General features: G+C 43.9%; 1 protein-coding gene across 2 annotated transcripts in view; it reads left to right on the forward strand.

Annotated features, from left to right (window-relative positions):
- The window catches only part of LOC110502472 (A-type voltage-gated potassium channel KCND2-like), a 133,758-nt gene that overhangs the window by 83,968 nt on the left and 25,374 nt on the right, over positions 1-24,416 (forward strand). For both annotated transcript variants that reach the window (XM_036960035.2, XM_090213257.1), the window contains exon 3: positions 23,774-23,936. In XM_036960035.2, coding sequence (XP_036815930.1) covers positions 23,774-23,936 — 163 coding nt within the window. The remainder of the gene's footprint in view (positions 1-23,773; positions 23,937-24,416) is intronic.

The raw sequence follows: 24,416 nt of genomic DNA on the forward strand, positions 1-24,416 counted from the left end.
GAAAGAAATAGAGAGTGAAGAGAGAGAGGGAAGAGAGAGAGTGAAGACAGAGAGAGTGAAGAGAGAGAGGGTGAAGAGAGGGCGTGAAGAGAGAGAGAGTGAAGAGAGTGAAGAGAGAGATAGTGAAGAGAGAGAGTGAAGAGAGAGTGAAGAGAGTGAAGGGAGAGATAGTGAAATTAAGATTGAAAGAAAGAAATAGAGAGTGAAGAGAGAGAGGGTGAAGAGAGAGATAGTGAAGAGAGAACGAAGAGAGTGAAGGGAGAGATAGTGAAGAGAGTGAAGGGAGAGATAGTGAAGAGAGAGCGAAGAGAGTGAAGGGAGAGATAGTGAAATTAAGAGAGAAAGAAAGAAATAGAGAGTGAAGAGAGAGAGTGAAGAGAGAGCGTGAAGAAAGAGAGTGAAGAAAGAGAGTGAAGAGAGAGAGTGAAGTGAGAGATAGTGAAAAGTGAGAGTGAAGTTAGAGAGAATGAAGAGAGAGAGTGAAGACAGAGAGAGTGAAGAGAGAGCGTGAAGAAAGAGAGTGAAGAAAGAGAGTGAAGAGAGAGAGTGAAGTGAGAGATAGTGAAAAGTGAGAGTGAAGTTAGAGAGAATGAAGAGAGAGAGTGAAGACAGAGAGAGTGAAGAGAGAGAGGGTGAAGAGAGGGCGTGAAGAGAGAGAGTGAAGAGAGCGAGTGAAGAGAGAGAGAGTGAAGAGAGAGAGTGAAGAGAGAGAGAGTGAAGAGAGAGAGGGTGAAGAGAGGGCGTGAAGAGAGAGAGAGTGAAGAGAGAGAGTGAAGAGAGAGATAGTGAAGAGAGAGAGTGAAGAGAGAGCGAAGAGAGTGAAGGGAGAGAAAGAAAGAAATAGAGAGTGAAGAGAGAGAAAGAAAGAGAGGGATTGAAGAGAGAGAGGGTGAAGAGAGGGCGTGAAGAGAGAGAGAGTGAAGAGAGAGAGTGAAGAGAGAGCGTGAAGAAAGAGAGTGAAGAAAGAGAGTGAAGAGAGAGAGTGAAGTGAGAGATAGTGAAAAGTGAGAGTGAAGTTAGAGAGAATGAAGAGAGAGATAGTGAAGAGAGAACGAAGAGAGTGAAGGGAGAGATAGTGAAATTAAGAGAGAAAGAAAGAAATAGAGATTGAAGAGGGAGAAAGAAAGAGAGGGATTGAAGAGAGAGAGAAAGAAAGAGAGAGATTGAAGAGAGTGAAGAGAGAGAGGGAAGAGAGACAGTGAAGAGAGATTGAAGGGAGAGAGAGTGAAGAGCGAGAGAGTGAAGAGAGAGAGTGAAGAGAGAGAGGGTGAAGAGAGAGAGGGTGAAGAGAGAGAGTGAAGAGAGAGATAGTGAAGAGAGTGTGAAAAGAGAGTTTGAAGAGAGAGAGAGTGAAGAGAGAGTGTGAAAAGAGAGTGTGAAGAGAGTGAAGAGAGAGAGAGTGAAGAGAGAGCGTAAAGAGAGAGAGAGTGAAGAGAGGGCGTGAAGAGAGAGTGAAAGCCATGATAACGAGACATAGAGGGAAAGAGAGAGGAGGAGTAAAAGAGGAAATGAAGGCTTTGTATCGTCCCTGACTCTTAAGAAGATATCCCAGATGAGAAAGGGTGTAGCGTAGCATGCTAACGTGAAAGCCGCTAGCAACCTAGCGCTAGATAACTTGCCCACTCGCCTGGCTTCACACACACACCCACACATACACAGGCATAAAGAGAAACCTCGCTTCGTCAGAGGGATTGAGAGGGCTGAGGGAATACACGTTTGATATATGAACGCTGAGCGGGAGGAGCAACGAGGTGCCTTTGTTGAAGCTATATGGGGGGGATTATTCTGTATGGTTTATCTAATGTCTTTGATGGCTAAAAAGGGGAGAGATTCAATGGCCTTTGTGAGCTCTGTCTCGTTCTCTCTCTCTCTCTTCACTCTCTTTCTCCCACACTCTCACTATTTATTTCTCTCTGTCCCTCTCACTCTCTCCCTCTCTCTTTCTCTCTCTCTCTACCTCCCTTCCTCTCCTCCCCTCTCTTCTTCCCCTTTGCCTTCTCTCTTCCCTCTCTACCTTTTCTCCTCCCTCCATCTATCCCCCATTACCTGCAGTGGTATATCCAGCGTCATAATCCCAGGCCTCAGGGATTCCCTTCAATAATGATGTATATCTCAGGAACAGGATCAGAGCACAGCCGTATCAGCCCACAACACACTAATCCTGACAGCCACAATGCTGCAGAGATGAGGGAGAGAGAGAGAGAGAGAGAGAGAGAGAGAGAGGGAGAGAGAGAGAGGGAGAGAGAGAGAGAGAGAGGAAGTGAGTGTGTGAGAGAGAATTTAATTGAAATTGAATTGAGAGAGAGAGAGAGAGAGAGAGAGAGGGAGGGAGGAAGTGAGAGTGTGTGAGAGAGAATTGTATTGGAATTGAATTGAGAGAGAGAGAGAGAGAGAGAGAGAGAGGGGGGGGGAGAGAGAGAGAGAGAGAGACAGCACTCTCCACTGTGATGCCAGATTAGAACCAGGATGTTGCTTGACCCACCAAGCTGGCTGATGTTGGTAGTTCAGGCTCTTGGGTCGGGACAGATCATGCTGAGGGTTCTAATGTCGGTGACCTTGTGGAATATGGTCCTGATGTTTTTTGGGAGTAGGGCACTAGAAGCACTATCTCTTGTCTTTGGAGACCTGCACACATGTTTTAGCTGTGCAACCATTCCCATTACTAGGATTAAGTTTTCATCCGTCCTGACGTGGTCAATACCCCACCTAAAGTTTTCTACTTGGAACCCGAAAAGGGTTCTACCTGGAACCAAAAAGGGTTCTCCTATTGGGACGGCCAAATAACTATTTTGGAACCTTTTTGTCTAAGAGTGCCTATGAGTCAGCAGGTGAAAGAAAACAGTAGTTTGAGAGGTAAATATCATTCACGATCATGACATCATGACTAGCCATCATGACAGCCATGACAGCCATGACAGCCATCATGACTAGCCATCATGACTAGACATCATGACATCTTTTTTACATCACTTTTTTTTCTCTCAAATGGAACCATTTTTATCTATATAGAACCTAATGGGCCTTCCCTGATCAAAAATAGTACACTAGAGAGTGTGCCATTTGAGAGTCACTCTCTACGCTACGCTATCGTCTGTCCTCCAGAGACAACAGCTTGCTCCCAGCTATCCAGGCCAGGAGTGAATGAATCATACATCTAGTCAAAATGTGACAGGTTTCATAAATGTACAGTATTTAAAGGATCTGCACACTGTGGTGATGTAGTAATACATGTGTGCCTCTAACGCCAGAACGTATCATGAATGTTTGAAGGGAGCTAACAAATAACCTGAACACGCTCTGTCAGTATCACCTTCTGATATTGGCATAGCGTTTGGCACCATCTGGTCATCAACCTCTTTGTAATGGATGAGTTTCAGTCTCACGTTTGGCCAGGAATGCTGGGATGGCTATTCTGTATCACAGGGTTGGCTAGAGAGACTCTTCAGAATTGCGTTAGTGTTTGCGGGCTGATGGACTAAAGTGAGACAGTGAATTACCAAAGTAGTATTGATGTAGCCTGATCCCAGATCTTTTTGCCAAGCGTGACACTGAATGACAAGACAGCGCTAACAGATCTAGGATCAGTGGACTATCGAAATGAGGAGCTTAGACAGGGTAGCAGGGTACAAAGGTCAATCGAGGTCAAATAGGACATCTTTTCCTCCTGAGTGTTGTTGCACTAAGGGTCTTAATTATTTTCATTGTCAAACCCGATTCTTCTTACGAACAAGTATTTTTATTGTATTTTTGAAGTAATCTTTATTTAACTCGGCATGTCAGTTTAAAGAACAAACTCTTATTTACAATGACGTCCAAACCCAGACGACGCTGGTCCAATTGCGCGCCGCCCTGTGAGACTCCCAATCACGGCCGGTTGTGATACAGCCTGGAATCAAACCAAGGTGTCTGTAGTGACGCCGCGAGCAGTGAGATGCAGTGCCTTAGACTGCTGCGTCACTGGGGAACTTAGGTTTAGGTAAAACTATATTTTTGAAAAAGGTTTGATTTGTAAGGGTTCTTTTTTGTTGAATGTTGTACGTTGCAACAACAACAACAAAAATCATTAAGGACTATTTGAAATGAATGTCTTGTCTTAGCAACAGCTTTAATAGCCTCTCAATCTTGGTTTTACTGCAGAGCAGAACCTCGTCTAGCTAGCTTGATAACATGCACACACAGACGCACAGACATACACACTCACACTTGTTCAAACGTCTCTGCTTTAGGGAGGTCTCTGTAGTTGGAGATAATGTTGAACAGGATATGAGCGCTGCCCTGCAATCAAATCTGAAATCTTGTGGATAAAATAAGAGAGAATCAAATTAATTTTGAGTCGTATTAGATTAAACTCAATTCTCTAATTAGAGACATGAAACAACGAGGGATAAGATCTACTGGTGCCAAGGATGTGGAGGAAAAAGGCTAAGCTCATCTTGTTTCTAAACAGTTGACAAATCGAAATGATTAAGACAATTGTATTAATCAAATTAGCCTCTTGGTTTCTTTGTAGCAGATCAAAGTTGAGATCAGATCATAGTCATAAAATGGTCATCACATGACAGATAGTACAGTATAGTGTAGCTAGTGGAAACTCTAGCCTCACTGGGCTGGTGAAAACTCTAAGTAGCCCCACTGGGCTGGTGAAAACTCTAAGTAGCCCCACTGGGCTAGTGGAAACTCTAGCCTCACTGGGCTGGTGAAAACTCTAAGTAGCCCCACTGTGCTAGTGGAAACTCTAGCCTCACTGGGCTAGTGGAAACTCTAGCTTTACTGGGCTAGTGGAAACTCGAAGTAGCCTCACTGGGCTAGTGGAAACTCTAGCCTCACTGGGCTAGTGGAAACTCTAAGTAGCCTCACTAGACTAGTGGAAACTTTAAGTAGCCTCACTAGACTAGTGGAAACTTTAAGTAGCCTCACTGGGCTAGTGGAAACTCTAGCCTCACTGGGCTAGTGGAAACTCTAGCTTTACTGGGCTAGTGGAAACTCGAAGTAGCCTCACTGGGCTAGTGGAAACTCTAGCCTCACTGGGCTAGTGGAAACTCTAAGTAGCCTCACTAGACTAGTGGAAACTCTAAGTAGCCTCACTAGACTAGTGGAAACTTTAAGTAGCCTCACTGGGCTAGTGGAAACTTTAAGTAGCCTCACTGAGCTAGTGGAAACTTTAAGTAGCCTCACTGAGCTAGTGGAAACTTTAAGTAGCCTCACTGGGCTAGTGGAAACTTTAAGTAGCCTCACTGAGCTAGTGGAAACTTTAAGTAGCCTCACTGAGCTAGTGGAAACTTTAAGTAGCCTCACTGAGCTAGTGGAAACTTTAAGTAGCCTCACTGAGCTAGTGGAAACTTTAAGTAGCCTCACAGGGGAGTCACAGGATGATTGGATGATTTAATCTCAGTTGAAAACTCCCTCCAATTTCACATTCTCCCACAATCCACCTTGACTCTCCATTGTCATCACTGGCTGCTGTGTACTGAGCTGTTGGCAAGCGTATCTGGCTTGCGTCTGAAATGTCACCCTGTTCCCTACACAGTGCACAACATTGCATGCGTGCGTGTGGGAGAGAGAGACAGCCTCAGTGAGGTCAATGACAGATGTTAAGGGTCAAATTAGTTTCTTTATTTCAGTGTGGAGGAAGGAGTCAGAAGGCTTATCTTATTAACCAGAGCTGGTTTTGGGAGAGCGTCTGTTTGGGTGATGGATGATTTTCACGTGGGCAGCCCGATATTATTAGGTTTGGAGGAGGGAAAAAGTCACACGTTTTCAGTGTAAAGAAATAAACAACACATGACTTGTTTGTGAAGTCATCCAGCAGAAATGTTTTCAGCTCTCTCACTCTTCTCTCTGAGCAGATGGTCATCAGACCAAATTTCAGACATAGGGTTTCTGGATGACAATCAAGGAACAAGATTGCTTTTTTAGTTTAGGATGGGTGCATGGAAGGGGGGAGTGGTTTAAAATGACTAAGTAGAACTAAAGCTTTTAACCTCGTCTTGTTTTATAGAGGGTTCCTGTTCTGTCCTTTTAATCTCATATTGTTCTCTAGAGGGTTCCTGTTCTGTCCTTTTAACCTCATATTGTTCTCTAGAGGGTTCCTGTTCTGTCCTTTTAACCTCATATTGTTCTCTAGAGGGTTCCTGATCTGTCCTTTTAACCTCATATTGTTCTCTAGGGGACTCCTGTTCTGTCCTTTTAACCTCATATTGTTCTCTAGGGGACTCCTGTTCTGTCCTTTTAACCTCATATTGTTCTCTAGAGGGCTCCTGTTCTGTCCTTTTAACCTCATATTGTTCTCTAGAGGACTCCTGTTCTGTCATTTTAACCTCATATTGTTCTCTAGAGGGTTCCTGTTCTGTCCTTTTAACCTCATATTGTTCTCTAGAGGGTTCCTGATCTGTCCTTTTAACCTCATATTGTTCTCTAGGGGACTCCTGTTCTGTCCTTTTAACCTCATATTGTTCTCTAGGGGACTCCTGTTCTGTCCTTTTAACCTCATATTGTTCTCTAGAGGGCTCCTGTTCTGTCCTTTTAACCTCATATTGTTCTCTAGAGGACTCCTGTTCTGTCATTTTAACCTCGTCTTGTTTTATAGAGGGTTCCTGTTCTGTCCTTTTAACCTCATATTGTTCTCTAGAGGACTCCTGTTCTGTCCTTTTAACCTCATATTGTTCTCTAGTGGGCTCCTGTTCTGTCCTTTTAACCTCATATTGTTCTCTAGAGGACTCCTGTTCTGTCATTTTAACCTCATATTGTTCTCTAGAGGACTCCTGTTCTGTCATTTTAACCTCATATTGTTCTCTAGAGGGTTCCTGTTCTGTCCTTTTAACCTCATATTGTTCTCTAGAGGACTCCTGTTCTGTCCTTTTAACCTCATATTGTTCTCTAGAGGACTCCTGTTCTGTCCTTTTAACCTCATATTGTTCTCTAGAGGGTTCCTGTTCTGTCCTTTTAACCTCATCTTGTTCTCTAGAGGGTTCCTGTTCTGTCCTTGTTCCTGTGTTTTGCTCCTGTTCGGTTTTGTTTGTTTTGAGGGAGGAAGGAATGGAGGGAGGACGTTGGGGTCATTTTAAACACACTATATATACAAAAGTATGTGGACACGCCTTCAAATGAATGGATTCGGCTATTTGAGCCACACCAAATGCTGACAGGTCTATAAAATCAAGCACACAGCCATGCAATCTCCATAGATAAACATTGGTAGTAGAATGGCCTTACTGAAGAGCTCAGTGACCTTCAGCGTGGCACAGTTATAGGATGGCACCTTTCCAACAAGTCAGTTCATCAAATTTATGCTCTGCTAGAGCTGCCCCGGTCAACTGTAAGTGCTGTTATTGTGAAGTGGAAACGTCTAGGAGCAACAACGGCTCAGCCGCAAAGCGGTAGGCCACAGATGCTCACAGAATGGGATTGCCAAGTGCTTAAACTTAAATTGTCTGTCCTTGGATGCAACACTCACTAACGAGTTCCAAACTGCCTCTGGAAGAAACGTCAGCAGAAGAACTGTTTGTCGAGAGCTTCATGAAATGTGTTTCCGTGGCCGAGCAGCCGCACACAAGCCTAAGATCACCATGTGCAATGCCAATTGTCGGCTGGAGTGGTGTAAAGCTCGCTTCCATTGGACACTGCAGCAGTAGAAACGCATCCTCTGGAGTGATGAATCACGCTTCACCATCTGGCAGTCCGACGGACTAATCTTGGTTTGGCGGATGCCAGGAGAACGCTACCTGCCCCAATGCATAGTGCCAACTGTAAAGTTTGGTAAATCTGTTTTTCATGGTTTCGGGCTAGGCCTCTTAGTTCCAGTGAAGGGAAATATTAACGCTACAGGATACAATGACATTCTAGACAATTCTGTGCTTCCAACTTTGTGGCAACAGTTTGGGGAAGGCCCTTTCCTGTTTCAGCATGACAATGCCCCCGTGCACAAAGCGGAAGTCCGTTCAGAAATGGTGTATTGAGATCAGTAAGGAAGAACTTGACTGGCCTGCACAGAGCCCTGACCTTAACCCCATCAAACACCTTTTGGATGAATTGGAACGCCGACTGCGAGCCAGGCCTAATCGGCCAAAATCAGTACCCGACCTCACTAATGCTCTTGCGGCTGAATGGAAGCAAGCCCGCAGCAATGTTCCAACATTTGGTGGAAAGCCTTTCCCAGAAGAGTGGAGGCTGTTAAAGTAGCAATGTTCCCAGAAGAGTGGAGGCTGTTAAAGCAGCAATGTTCCCAGAACAGTGGAGGCTGTTAAAGCAGCAATGTTCCCAGAAGAGTGGAGGCTGTTAAAGCAGCAATGTTCCCAGAAGAGTGGAGGCTGTTAAAGTAGCAATGTCCCCAGAACAGTGGAGGCTGTTAAAGCAGCAATGTTCCCAGAAGAGTGGAGGCTGTTAAAGCAGCAATGTTCCCTGAAGAGTGGAGGCTGTTAAAGCAGCAATGTTCCCAGAAGAGTGGAGGCTGTTAAAGAAGCAATGTTCCCAGAAGAGTGGAGGCTGTTAAAGTAGCAATGTTCCCAGAACAGTGGAGGCTGTTAAAGCAGCAATGTTCCCAGAAGATTGGAAGTGTTAAAGCAGCAATGTTCCCAGAAGAGTGGAGGCTGTTAAAGCAGCAATGTTCCCAGAACAGTGGAGGCTGTTAAAGTAGCAATGTTCCCAGAACAGTGGAGGCTGTTAAAGCAGCAATGTTCCCAGAAGAGTGGAGGCTGTTAAAGCAGCAATGTTCCCAGAACAGTGGAGGCTGTTAAAGCAGCAATGTTCCCAGAAGAGTGGAGGCTGTTAAAGCAGCAATGTCAGTTTGTTGCCTTGTCACTGTCCTTAGTAGTTCTCTATGTTGATTGTGGCTCATATGTCCTTGATGAATCATAAATCCTTGATCCTATTATCTCCTTATTCATTTCATTGTAATTCATTACACCTTTTGACAGGTACAATTAAGCAATAAGGCACGAGGAGGTGTGGTATATGGCCAATATACCACGGCTGTCAGCCAGTCCACATTCAGGGCTTGAACCACCCAGGATTATAAGGTACATTCATCAACATTTCTGTAAATGTGTCAGATTTAGCCAGCCACATAGATCCCATCTGTAGTCTCTGTATCAGGGATATTTAAATCCAGGCCTCGCCTCAGGGTCCACAGTAGATTACTGCTGCTTTATTCAAATCCAGGCCTCGCCTCAGGGTCCACAGTAGATTACTGCTGATTTATTCAAAGTCTTAGTGCAGTGTCTGCTGTGGTTGTGAAGTACAACCCGTGAGAGGCAAGCTGTAGTCACATGTAGGCTGACATGGATTTTGTTGTATTGGAGTCCTGATGTTTATTCCTATTTTCTCTGTTTTGTTTCTCTGTGTTGAACCAATGTTATTTCTCCTGACAGCGGCCCATACTATATAATTTATTATGCATTTTATATCCTGTAATGCTGGATGTCGACCAATCATTGTGCCTGGTGGTGTGTATTCACTCTGGCTCGACCAATCATTGTGCCTGGTGGTGTGTATTCACTCTGGCTCGACCAATCATTGTGCCTGGTGGTGTGTATTCACTCTGGCTCGACCAATCATTGTGCCTGGTGGTGTGTATTCACTCTGGCTCGACCAATCATTGTGCCTGGTGGTGTGTATTCACTCTGGCTCGACCAATCATTGTGCCTGGTGGTGTTGCCTGGATAAAGATCAATCTCATCTATCATCATGTCTCCTCCACGGCAGGACAGGGTTTGTGTGTGTGTGTGTGTGTGTGTGTGTGTGTGTGTGTGTGTGTGTGTGTGTGTGTGTGTGTGTGTGTGTGTGTGTGTGTGTGTGTGTGTGTGTGTGTGTGTGTGTGTGTGTTTCACAGGAGACATTTTTCTGCCGTTTTAATATGTTTCTTTGAATAAGAAATGGACAGCATGAGAGAAGTTATATGTTATCTCTGACATACCTGCTATCCAGGGTTGGAGTTAATTCCATTTCAACGCCAGTCAATTCAGAAAGAAAAATCTAATTTCAATTCCAAGTGTTCCTCATTGAAGCTTTTCAAGAGAATTAGAATTTCAGTGTACTTCCTGAATCGACTGGGAATTGAAATGGAATGGAATTGACCCCAACCCTGCTGCTATCAGGCAGTTACTAGAATCAATCAGGTGTATTTATAAAAGCCCTTTTCACATCAACAGATGTCACAAAGTGCTTATACAGAAGCTCAGCCTAGAAGCTCAGCCTAGAAGCTCAGCCTAGAAGCTCAGACTAGAAGCTCAGCCTAGAAGCTCAGACTAGAAGCTCAGCCTAGTAGCTGAGCCTAGAAGCTCAGACTAGAAAATCAGCTTTGCTCATAAAGAGCAAGCAATGCAGATGTAGAAGCCCATTGGCTTTGAGAGTTGACCAGTCCTCTCCTGGCTGTGCCGGGTGGAGATTATAAGAGTACATGGCCATTAAGGCCAGATCGTTCTTCAAGATGTTCAAATGTTCATAGATGCCCAGCAGGGTCAAATAATAATCACAGTGGTTGTAGAGGGTGCAACAGGTCAGCACCTCAGGGAGTAAATATCAGTTGGCTTTTCATAGCCGAGCATTCAGAGGTCGAGACAGCAGGTGCAATAGAGAGAGAACGAGAGAGAGAGAGAGAGAGAGAGAGAGAGAGAGAGAGAGAGACAGAGAGAGGCCGACGTAGGCAGAAAAGAAAAGAGTGAGAGAGAGTGAGAGTGAGCGAGAGAGAGAGAGAGAGGAGGGAGGGAGAGAGAGAGAGAGAGAGAGAGAGGGAGAGGGAGAGAGAGAGGGAGGGAGAGGGAGAGGGAGAGAGAGAGGGAGGGAGAGGGAGAGAGAGAGAGAAGAGGCTATGTGCACACTGCCCACAAAATGAGGTGGAAACTGAGCTGCACTTCCTAACCTGCCAAATGTATGACCATATTAGAGACACAGATTTCCCCCAGATTACACAGATACACAAAGAATTCGAAAACAAACCCAATTTTGATCAATTCCCATATCTACTGGGTGAAATACCACAGTGTGCCATCACAGCAGCAATATTTGTGACCTGTTGCCACAAGAAAAGGTCAACCAGAGAAGAAGAGAGGGTCGAAACAGAAGGTCTGAGATAAGATATCACGTCCGGTGAACAGGTCAGGTTTCCATAACCGCAGACAGAACCGCAGAAACTGGATCAGTAGCACGACCAGGTGAACTGGGGACAGCCAGGAGATGTCAGGCCAGGTAGTCCTGAGGCATGGTCCTAGGGCTCAGGTCCTCCGGGAGGAGATAGAGACCCTAGTCCCCCGGCACATAGGCTATTGCAGCATGGATATTGTGGACTGAGACAGTGGCGGGTCGGGGGACACTGTGGCCCCTTCCGATGATACCCCCGGACAGGGCCAACCAAGCAGGATAGAACCCCATCCACTTTGCCAAAGCACAGCCCCCACACCACCAAAGGGATATCAACAGACCACCAACTTACTACACTGAGACAAAGCGAAGTATAGTCTAGTGCTGGGTGATATGGGCAAAATATCATATCACTGTATTTTGTTATTTTTATTGACGGTATGACGATATTTGACAGTATTTTATGTTATAAATTAAATTATAACATTTCTAAATTTGCTTTATAAATAGTGTACGACCTCAGGGTGGTAACACATACAGTCTAAGTGATTTCAATGTATCTCTCTCCATTCTGATTGTTTTATACTGTTCAATTCAACTTCAACCCCCAAATATTTTTTTGCATTTCCAGAGATTTCTGCATTTCCTGCACTCATTTGAGATCATTTCCACACTGCCACGTAGGGCTGCACGTTATGGTCAAACAATCTAAACCTTATTTTGAACCAAATGTTGCAATAGCGATTTGACTTATTTCATTTGATTTAGAGCAAAACACTTTGAAAACGTTGGAATCATGGAAATAGAATGATTATTCTAATTCTATAGTTAAAATATGATATTGGGCAATTTGAATAGTGTTGTTTGACATGAAAACGAATGAAAATGCCAGGGAGGAGTCATTGTGATAGGGTAGGAACCAAAGTGTTGATAATTGTTTCCTAGGGGACCCTATAATCTTTGGCTACATTGTCTGTTTTCTCTTAGCTACTTCATGTAGCTAACATAATAATGCTTCTTGTATTCCTCTTTGATTTAGAAGGTACTGTTCCACAAACAACATGCTGATTTAGGTCTACACCATCACTGGCATTATCAGGCTGTATAACTAATTATGTTTGCTCTGACTCAGTACATTTATTAGCTAGCTACCTAGCGATTGGCATTAGCGGCTAACAATATTTAGGCCCAACTTGCTAAGAAAAGACAAACTAGCTGTTTGCTGATGTAAGAAACACAAACTAATAGTGTCATTATAGAACGCTACTGGATTTATATGAAGAAGCAAAGTGAAAACAGCATTGTTGTCATCAACATTGTTGCATGTGCTGCATTGACCATTCAGACTGAACGCATGTGTCTCCTGGTCGAGGAACAACAATGGCGCTTCTTGAGTGACAGGGGGCGGAGTTAGGTCTGTGTGGAAAGCATCATGGAGAGAGAGAGAGAGCGGTGAGAGATGACTCAAGTAGCGGAGTAAACTTTAAAAATGAACGTTAAACATGGCATATCACATTTAACAAACCAAACATTCAAATACTGTTATAGACGGTAAAGTTAAAAAGACAAACCGGTCAACGCATCAATACCGGTTTACCGTAAAATACGGTATTCTGCCCAGCCCTAGTATAGCACATGAAGATCTCCCCCACCACACGAGCCCGAGGAGGCACAAGACCAGGAAGGAAGATAATGTCACTAACTCAACCCACTCAAGTCGAGTATAGCGAGGGGATTAAAGCCTGGCAAGACATGACACATCTCTCCTAGGGATGGCATGGGGTGGCACTAGCAAGCCAGCCACCGTAACAGGGTCAGAGAATCCCAGTGGAGAGAGGGGAACCGGCCAGGCAGAGACAGCAAGGGTGGTTCATCACTCCAGTGCCTTGCTGTTCACCTTTGCACCCCTGGGCCAAACTACACTCAATCATTGGACCTAGAGTCTTCAGTAAAAACTTAAAGGTCGAGACAGAGTCTGCGTCTCTCACAAGGATCGGCAGACCATTCCATAAAAATTGAGCTCTATAGGAGAAAGCCCTGCCTCCAGCTGTTTGCTTAGAAATTCTAGTAAGAATAGGAAGGCCTGTGACCGTGACGTAGGTATGCACGGCAGGACCAAATCGGAGAGATAGGTAGGAGCAAGTCCATGTAATGCTTTGTAGGTTAGCAGTGAAACTAGCACTGGAGTAATATGATCACATTTTGTGGGGTTCTAGTCAAGATTCTAGGAGGTCTAGGAGCGCAGAGCCTTGGTCCGATACCATTAAGTACAATGTTGGGGTCTAAAACCAGACTGGAGCGTTTCGTATACCTTGTTTGTCTTAAGGAAGGCAGTGAGTTGCTGAGCAACCGCTTTTTCAAAAATAAATCGTTAGCTTTGCGACAGTTATGCTTTTATTCTCAATCAGGTTGGAAAAGTAGGCTTATTGAGTGTAACGGATGTGAAACGGCTAGCTAGTCAGCGGTGGTACGCGCTAAATAGCGTTTCAATCGGTGACGTCACTTGCTCTGAGACCTTGAAGTAGTTGTTCCCCTTGCTCTGCAAGGACCGCGGCTTTTGTGGAGCGATGGGTAACGATGCTTCAAGGGTGACTGTTGTTGATGTGTGCAGAGGGTCCCTGGTTTGCGCCCGGGTGAGGGGACGGTCTAAAGTTATACTGTTACATGAGCAGCAGTGGAGGCTTTTTGATATGGCCTGGTACTGTCATTCCAAACTAGTTGGAAAACTTCCAATACAGTGGGACGCCAATTCCATTCCAATTTTCTGGAAGCTTGTTTTAGGGCTCAGGTATTTCCTGGATACCAGGGAGCTAGTTTCTTGTGGCAAATGTTTTTTGTTTGTTTTTAGAGATGCGACTGCATCTAGGGTATTACGCAAAAGTTAAGTTTAGATCCTCGGTTAGCTGGTTAACTGATTTTTGAATTCCAATGTCCTTGGGTAGGTGGAGGGATTCTGGAAGGGCATCTAGGAATATTTGCGTTGTCTGAGAAGTTATAGCGTGGCTCTTGATAATCTTTGGTTGGGTTCTGAGCAAATTATTTGCTGCGATTGCAAATAAAAAGTCCATGGTTTATGAGAAAAAAACATTTAGATCCACAATATCTATTCTACAGGACAAAACTAGATCCAGGATATGATTGTAGCAATGCGTACGGCCCGAGACATGTTGAACAAAACCCACTGAGTCGATGATGGATCTGAAAGCCTTTTGGAGTGGGTCTGTGGACTTCTCAATGTGAATATTACAGTCACCAAAAATGTGAATATTATCTTCCATGACTAGAGAGTCCACAACACTGAATAAAGAGAGACCAAAGACAACACATCATGGCAGCAACACATGACAACACAACATGGTAGCAACACATGACAACACAACATGGCAGTTGCACAACATGGTAGCAGTACGAAACATGGTACAAACATTATTGGGCACAGACAACAACACAAAGGGCAAGAAGGTAGAGACATTAATACATTGTGTGATTTAACTACTAGATTTATTGACAAACCTCAAAAGACGAAAACAAAGTATTTTTAAAAACATTTTTTTTTATTGAAATTTGCTGTTATATATATTAGCAACACCTCTGCCTTTGCGGGATGCGCGAGGGATATGGTCACTAGTGTAACCAGGAGGAGAGGCCTCCTTTAACACAGTAAATTCATCAGGCTTGAGCCATGTTTCAGTCCGGCCAATCACATCAAGTTCATGATCAGTGATTAGTTCATTGACTATGACTGCCTTGGAAGTGAGGGATCTAACATTAAGTAGTCATATTTTGGAAAGTGAGGTATTATCACAATATCTTTCCCTAATGACAGGAATGGAGGTCTTTATTCCAGTGACAGAGAAGACAACATGCCTAGCTGTATCACATCCGGCCGTGATTGGGAGACCTATAGGGCGACACAATTGGTTCAGTATCGTCTGGGTTTTTCCGGGGTAGGCCATCATTGGGGCGACAGGGTAGCCTAGTGGTTAGAGCGTTGGACTAATAACCGGAAGGTTGCAAGATCAAATCCCTGTGCTGACAAGGTAAAAAACGGCCGTTCTTCCCCCCAGTCATTGAAAATAAACATTTGTTCTTACCTGATTTTCCTACTTAAATAAAGGATGAATAGAACATTAATTTAATCTCTCCTTTGCTGTAAACACTGGTCCCTGGCTGTTATCATGGATCTAGTATCTCTTGTAGGCTACATTTTAGAGTGCAGTTGTTTATTTGTTTTTCATATCTGACATTATCACTTCGTTTCTATTTCTTATTCAAATAAGGAACATTTTGAATTTGAATTTCAGTTGACTTGCCTGCATTCAAATGGAATTGACTCCAAACCTGATGCAAAGGGAAATAGACTAGAGGATAACATCCTCCTGAGAAACACATATTACACATGAAAACATGGGATCAATGAGTCAGACATGCCTATCTCTTGGTCTCTCCGTCCATGTTGAGCCTCACACTGAGCGGTCGGCTCCACCATCTGAACCACGTTGTTTATTCAACGTCACTCAGATGATCACAAGACATTTAGCATGAGCAAATTAAATGTTCCCCATGGATGCATCCCAAATGGCACCCTATTCCCTATAGTACACTACTTTTGAACAGAGCCCTGGTTGAAAGTAGTGCACTATGTAGGGAATAGGGTGCTATTTGGGATGTAAACCCAATAGATCAGATGGAGGGGAATTGGAGCCTGTTTGCACCGAAGCACAAAGCCTGATCCTGCTCAATGTAAATCTGACATAAAACTGTCTAGTGTGTGTGTGTGTCTGTCTGTCAGTGGCGGTCAGTGTCGTTTATGATGAGGGAGGACATTTTGTTTTTCCCACGAGCGTGGCCTTATTTCTATTACAGTAGTATTGGATGACTGTCATTCATATTCCATTCACCCAGTTCAATGTAATATTGATAAGTTTAGGCTACTACATGATACTCATGATACGATTTCCCTATACCTATCATGAGGTTGCTACAACCTAGCCTATAAATGAAAGTTCACAACGTAGGTGCACACATGTCGAGATAAAAATGTCAGATGACAGACAGTGACACATGGACAGACAGTGACACATACCGCTTTGCACACTATTACCTGCATCTAGCTTATCTAGGGTGTAATCAATAGTCCAATAGTTGCAAACAAGATTCTCTATTGGCCAAATTCAGGTATTTTTATCCCTGTGTTGTTTGCTTCCGCGTTTAAGAAACGTTTTTCAAACAGAATCAGCGGAATGAATACACCCCTGATCACACATAAACACAGTTCACTTTCATAGCAGCCACGTTGTATTCATTCTGTCCTCTACGCACTCTCCTCCTCTCACCTTTTCCCTTCGTTTGTGGACTTCAATGAACAACACATCAGCTGTATGTGACCAGGCTAAAAAAAAAACATTTCCCAAGCCAAACCATGTCATAACCGCTACACACAGCCTACATCGTTGTCCCCATATTAGCAAAAGTAACATCCTAGTCAGCATAGCTAATATAACTAATGTGTTAGTAAACCCACTACAATCGTGCAGTAATGTTACAGTGTATAGTCAGTAAGCAGTTAAACCGGAGGGCCCCGGTGGCAATAAAAACACAAAGCTTTCCTTGACTTGGAAGAGTTCCCGTGTTGTGTTGGATAGTTATAGCCAGCTAGCTAACATAGCATCCCTCTGTCATAGCCAGCTAGCTAACATAGCATCCCTCTGTTATAGCCAGCTAGCTAACATAGCATCCCTCTGTTATAGCCAGCTAGCTAACATAGCATCCCTCTGTCATAGCCAGCTAGCTAACATAGCATCCCTCTGTTATAGCCAGCTAGCTAACATAGCATCCCTCTGTTATAGCCAGCTAGCTAACATAGCATCCCTCTGTTATAGCCAGCTAGCTAACATAGCATCCCTCTGTTATAGCCAGCTAGCTAACATAGCATCCCTCTTTTAGTGCCGGGTGTTTGAGTAAGTAAACTAGCCAGCTGCATTTGCTAGCCAAGTAAGTGAAACTGAAAGTGAAAAAGAATGTCAAAATCTCTCTCTTTCTCTCTCTTGCATCTCTTTCATTTTTGAAGAAATGTATTTGTTAAAAACTGTTCAACTATTGTCTCTCTCGGTCTTTGTCTCTCTCGGTCTTTGTCTCTCTCTGTCCTTGAGTCAACTACTCACTACATTTTATGCACTGCAGTGCTAACTAGCTGTAATTGATGCTTATAGTACTAGATGAATTATCTGATTCTATGATTGGGTGGAGATCATGTCAGTTCATGTTGCAAGAGCTCTGATAGGTTGGAGAACGTCCTCCGGAAGTTGCCATAATTACTGTGTAAGTCTATGGAAAGGGGTGATGAACCAAGAGCCTCCGAGGTTTTTTATTGAAGTCAATGTACCAAGAGGAGGACGGAAACTAGCTGTCATCCGGCTACACAATGGCGCTGTTTAGGCTACTGTAGGCCTTCATTGCAAAACAGTGTGTTTTAATCAATGATTTGGTGACGTGAATATATTTAGTTTAGTTTTAACTAAAAAAGGACAACTTTTTCAATGTTTTACAATTTAAATTGTATAAAATTCACTGAGGACGCTGGTCCTCACCTTCCTCCTCTGAGGAGCCTCCACTGGTGTGTGTGTGTGTGTGTGTGTGTGTGTGTGTGCGTGTGTGTGTGTGTGTGTGTGTGTGTCACCATGCTTCCCCAATCCTTGATCTAACCTCTTTGTGTCGAGATAGAGATAACTTATGGCAATGGTCGCCAGCATACAGGCCCAAGATAGTATCAAAACTACTTTTGCCGCAAAAATAATAAACATTTGATGCGTTACGCATTTAAAGCTGAAATATGTAACTTTTTGGTGTGACCCAACCAAATTCACATAGAAATGTGATTTATAGATCTGTTATTCTCATTGAAAGCAAGTCTAAGAAGCAGTAGATCTGTTCTATGTGCGCTATGTCTATGCTTCCCATCCTTAAATGTAGTTTTTGAGTCTTTAAATTTTGCTTTTGTTTATACCAACTTCAAAGAGCAGAAAATACAATATTTTGGGGTTATTGACAATATATTTCACAGATGTTTAGATGGTACAATGATTCTCTACACTATAAATCACTTGTTTTGTCACATAAACTGAAATTAGACGAACTATTCGAATTTTAGCAACCAGGAAACGGCGTAGGAATTTCTGCATATTGCACATTTCATGTGTTTCCCTGTCCTTGTGAAGAAGCGGACATCATTCAACATCAACAAATAATGAGGAAGCATACTCAATTTCCCCCGAAAGCAATTAAAAGGCCCGAAACACATACCTGAAAATGACCATAATTTACATCCCGCATCACCATGATTAACCTTACTATCAATGGATCGAGTCTGGGGGAACATTACCGAACAAACGGGATCAGGAAAGGCTAAATGACTGAGAGGATTGTTTAAAGGCCCACTCCTTAATTAGAAAAAAACAAAACAGTATTAAGGATTAATGGCAGTAGACCTGTTGATTCTTAATGGCAGTAGGACCTATTGATTCTTAATGGTAATAGGCCTACTGATTCTTAATTGAAATGACCAAAAACAGCTGTAGGCCTAAATATCACAGTGGATTTTTAATAACAAAATAAGGGGGCTATAGTAGGCCTTCAGTCTTCTGCTTTCTAAATGTCCTACGTGACACTCCTACCATAGTGAAGGCCAGGGGGCAGTCAGCTGCCGGTGGGAGAGAGAGAGAGAGAAATAACAGATTGCGACTTTAATGTGTTAATGGCCTGAGAAAGCCATTACCTCGGCAGAGTAAGATGAATACATGCAGGTATACGAGGACAGAACATTAGCATTGCTCAGTGCACTGTGACAGCCTCATATCTATCTCCCAATGCAACTTTGCAGCATGGTCTATGTCCCAAATGGCACATTATACCCTTTATAGTGCACTACTACCAAGGCCTATTGTCTTTTGTCCAAAGTAGTGCACTACGCAGGGAATAGAGTGTCAGTTAAGACATCGCCATGGTAATGTGAAAGTATTGCTACACGGTAGGTTGGCTATTTCATAAATAAAGTTGTCTCTAACGTCGGACGCCCCTGGCCAGCCGGCTGGCTGCTTCCTTGAGTCATTAGTCTTTAAGGTTTCCATCATGTTAGGTCCAACACACATGCACACACACACATGCACGCACACACGCACACACACGCACACACACATACACACACATGCACACACATGCACGCACACACACACACACACATGCACGCACACACACATACACATACACACACATGCACATGCACGCACACACACACACACACACACATGCACGCACACACACATACACACACACACACAGACACACGCACGCACACACACACACACACACACACACACACACACACACACACACACACACACACACAGAGACACACTAAAGGTCTATAGCCCGTTGCTATTTTCCAGAAGCCGGCAGGTATAAGATGGCATTTTAATATCACTTGATGTAAGTCGACGTATAAAACAGTTTTCTTTAAAAGATGAATGATTCGTTGCGGAGGGATGCCGTTGGTTTTCTAGCAGGTCAGTTGATTCCCTATGTAATCGCTGTCTGTGCTTTGAATTTACCGCATGTGTCAACTATAGATATGTAGCTGGGTCTACGTTGCACTTGAGAGGCTGTTAGAAGATTGACCAAAAAAAAACTACATTCATGGCAAAAGTCCCATCCATCCATGCATTAGTTAGAGAGTGCTTGCATGTGTAAATAGCCATATGAGCATATCACTTGTTCTCTCTTCACTCTCTCTCTTCACTATTTCGCTCTTCACTCTCTCTCTTCACTCTCTCTCTTCACTCTTTCCTTTCACTCTCTCTCTTCACTATCTCTCTCTTCACTTGTTCTCTTTTCACTCTCTCTCTTCACTTGTTCCCCTTTGACCCCTTTGACCCCCTCTCTGATTGACCAAAAAAAAACTACATTCATGGCAAAAGTCCCATCCATCCATGCATTAGTTAGAGAGTGCTTGCATGTGTAAAAAGCCATATGAGTGTGGAAAGAATAAATTGTACTTAACCAAAAAGGGTTAAATTGTTCCCTATATTCAGTGTATCTCTACAAAAAGGGTTAAATTGTTCCCTATATTCAGTGTATCTCTACAAAAAGGGTTAAATTGTTCCCTATATTCAGTGTATCTCTACAGAAAGGGTTAAATTGTTCCCTATATTCAGTGTATCTCTACAGAAAGGGTTAAATTGTTCCCTATATTCAGTGTATCTCTACAAAAAGGGTTAAATTGTTCCCTATATTCAGTGTATCTCTACAAAAAGGGTTAAATTGTTCCCTATATTCAGTGTATCTCTACAAAAAGGGTTAAATTGTTCCCTATATTCAGTGTATCTCTACAAAAAGGGTTAAATTGTTCCCTATATTCAGTGTATCTCTACACAAAGGGTTAAATTGTTCCCTATATTCAGTGTATCTCTACACAAAGGGTTAAATTGTTCCCTATATTCAGTGTATCTCTACACAAAGGGTTAAATTGTTCCCTATATTCAGTGTATCTCTACACAAAGGGTTAAATTGTTCCCTATATTCAGTGTATCTCTACACAAAGGGTTAAATTGTTCCCTATATTCAGTGTATCTCTACACAAAGGGTTAAATTGTTCCCTATATTCAGTGTATCTCTACAAAAAGGGTTAAATTGTTCCCTATATTCAGTGTATCTCTACAGAAAGGGTTAAATTGTTCCCTATATTCAGTGTATCTCTACACAAAGGGTTAAATTGTTCCCTATATTCAGTGTATCTCTACACAAAGGGTTAAATTGTTCCCTATATTCAGTGTATCTCTACACAAAGGGTTAAATTGTTCCCTATATTCAGTGTATCTCTACAGAAAGTTCAGGGAAGAACCACAAAGGTATTTTATTTTGAGCAATGTGTAGAACAGAAAAACACGCTGCATGTGGATGCTTAGAAACACACATAACAGCATGCATTACACCAGGTTGTGTATCATTTCTCCCACTTAACTAAAGTCTACAAAACATACAACCAACAATTCCATTTTGAGAGATTATGCAGATAGATACCCATTGGGCAAAAAAAAAAAAAAAACTGGTTGAATCAACTTTGTTTCCATGTCATTTCAACAACAACAACAAACACATTTTTGATGATGTTGAATTAAAAAATGTAAGGGAATTTTTGTATTTTGTATTTTTTAAATCCAATGACACGTTGATAGCTTTTGGGGGATTTCACGTTGAATTTGCGTTAATTGACAACCCAAATCAAAGCTAGACGTTAACTGACATCTGTGCCCAGTGGGTGCGTTTTAACCTCCAGAATGAACTGATTGAAATGGAACTGACCCTCACCAGCTATGGAGGGGTGGGGTTGAATACACATCTGATAGTCCCTCACCAGCTACGGAGGGGTGGGGCTGAATACACATCTGATAGTCCCTCACCAGCTACGGAGGGGTGGGGCTGAATACACATCTGATAGTCCCTCACCAGCTACGGAGGGGTGGGGCTGAATACACATCTGATAGTCCCTCACCAGCTACGGAGGGGTGGGGCTGAATACACATCTGATAGTCCCTCACCAGCTACGGAGGGGTGGGGCTGAATACACATCTGATAGTCCCTCACCAGCTACGGAGGGGTGGGGCTGAATACACATCTGATAGTCCCTCACCAGCTACGGAGGGGTGGGGCTGAATACACATCTGATAGTCCCTCACCAGCTACGGAGGGGTGGGGCTGAATACACATCTGATAGTCCCTCACCAGCTACGGAGGGGTGGGGCTGAATACACATCTGATAGTCCCTCACCAGCTACGGAGGGGTGGGGCTGAATACACATCTGATAGTCCCTCACCAGCTACGGAGGGGTGGGGCTGAATACACATCTGATAGTCCCTCACCAGCTACGGAGGGGTGGGGCTGAATACACATCTGATAGTCCCTCACCAGCTACGGAGGGGTGGGGCTGAATACACATCTGATAGTCCCTCACCAGCTACGGAGGGGTGGGGCTGAATACACATCTGATAGTCCCTCACCAGCTACGGAGGGGTGGGGCTGAATACACATCTGATAGTCCCTCACCAGCTACGGAGGGGTGGGGCTGAATACACATCTGATAGTCCCTCACCAGCTACGGAGGGGTGGGGCTGAATACACATCTGATAGTCCCTCACCAGCTACGGAGGGGTGGGGCTGAATACACATCTGATAGTCCCTCACCAGCTACGGAGGGGTGGGGCTGAATACACATCTGATAGTCCCTCACCAGCTACGGAGGGGTGGGGCTGAATACACATCTGATAGTCCCTCACCAGCTACGGAGGGGTGGGGCTGAATACACATCTGATAGTCCCTCACCAGCTACGGAGGGGTGGGGCTGAATACACATCTGATAGTCCCTCACCAGCTACGGAGGGGTGGGGCTGAATACACATCTGATAGTCCCTCACCAGCTACGGAGGGGTGGGGCTGAATACACATCTGATAGTCCCTCACCAGCTACGGAGGGGTGGGGCTGAATACACATCTGATAGTCCCTCACCAGCTACGGAGGGGTGGGGCTGAATACACATCTGATAGTCCCTCACCAGCTACGGAGGGGTGGGGCTGAATACACATCTGATAGTCCCTCACCAGCTACGGAGGGGTGGGGCTGAATACACATCTGATAGTCCCTCACCAGCTACGGAGGGGTGGGGCTGAATACACATCTCGGAATCATTTCTACTGTAGCCTCAAGGCCCTCAGACTTTTAAAATGATCTCTGTGTCTAAATGTTGTTGCCATGAGAACATCGGAACACCCACTGCCTTTACTTTGTTTTCTCTGAACCTGAGTCTGTTTCATGTATCTAACACAAGCTGTTTGTCTCACGGAGGTCACGGGAGATGGGCACTCAGTCTCTCTCATCTTGTGTGATCGTGTGTGTGTGCGTTCCTGCCTGCCTGACTGCGCTTGTGTGTGTGTGTGTGTGTGTGTGTGTGTGCGTGCGTGCGTGCGTGCCTGCGCTTGCGAGTGTGTGTGTGTGTGTGTGTGTGAGTGTGTGTGTGTGTGTGTGTGAGACAGAGAGCTTTAGTGTTGCAGGTGTGTAATTATACATGAAATATGGTTTCAAAGAGGAGCTGTAGCAGAGGGACACAGACAGACAGACGGTAGTGAAAGTAGGCCACTAAGTAACTTCAGTTCTATTTATTGTCTCTATCCCACATGAGATGAGACTGTGATCATGTGATCATATTACATTTCCATGAACGTTTGTCAAAAGTATTTTTAGTGATAAAATATTTCAGTATTTTAGAACAGCAACAACAGTTATCAGATGATTTAGAGAAATAAACTAAATAATTCAACAAAGTAGTTCAATTCTTCCTGTTTTCTAACAAGTAGAGATTATACAGTATGCCGTTTTTTTAGGAAGTATGACATTTTGACTGTATCTTGTAATCCCTGCGGGAGTTGAACTCATGACCTCAACATGGCTAGATCCACGCGCTCAGCACCTTAGTCTGTACTGTAACCTTGTGAACCATTCATTCACTCTGATTTGCAGGTATAAAGCGTGACCTCTAGTGTGACCTAGTGAAATCAGGATATATCTTTGCCCTTTCCGACTGCATCTCTGTATCCCAATTCTAGAAGTCTATGTTTGTAATATCCTCATGAAGTGTTCTCTCTGTTTTGCAGATACGGTGACATGGTACCCAAGACCATCGTGGGGAAGGTGTTTGGTTCCATCTGTTCTCTGAGCGGGGTGCTGGTCATCGCCCTGCCCGTTCCCGTCATCGTGTCCAACTTCAGCCGCATTTACCACCAGAGCCAGCGGGCAGAAAAACGAAGAGCTCAAAAGGTAAAGTGGCCGTACTGTGTGTGTTTGTGTGTGTGTGTGTGTGTGTGTGTGTGTACCTGCGTGTGTGTGTTTGTGTGTGTGTGTGTGTGTGTGTGTACCTGCGTGTGTGTGTGTGTGTGTGTGTGTGTGTGTGTTTGTGTGTGTGTGTGTGTGTGTGTACCTGCGTGTGTGTGTGTGTGTGTGTGTGTGTGTGTGTGTGTGTGTGTGTGTGTGTGTGTACCTGCGTGTGTGTGTTTGTGTGTGTGTGTGTGTGTGTACCTGCGTGTGTGTGTGTGTGTGTGTGTGTGTGTACCTGCGTGTGTGTTTGTGTGTGTGTGTCCCTCCCTCTCTTCCTCCCTCCTTATATCCCCACTACCTCTCTTCTTTCCTGTCTGTCAGTTTCCTATCTGTGTCTGTAGCTGTTATTTCTCTGTCTGTGTCAGAGAGCTAACCAGCACAGAGAGAGAAAAAAACGACCTTTTGTAGACTTAAACAGAGGAG

The sequence above is a fragment of the Oncorhynchus mykiss genome, chromosome 2 (genome assembly GCF_057628025.1).
Source record: "Oncorhynchus mykiss isolate SJ-2025 chromosome 2, ASM5762802v1, whole genome shotgun sequence".
Lineage (NCBI taxonomy): Eukaryota > Metazoa > Chordata > Actinopteri > Salmoniformes > Salmonidae > Oncorhynchus > Oncorhynchus mykiss.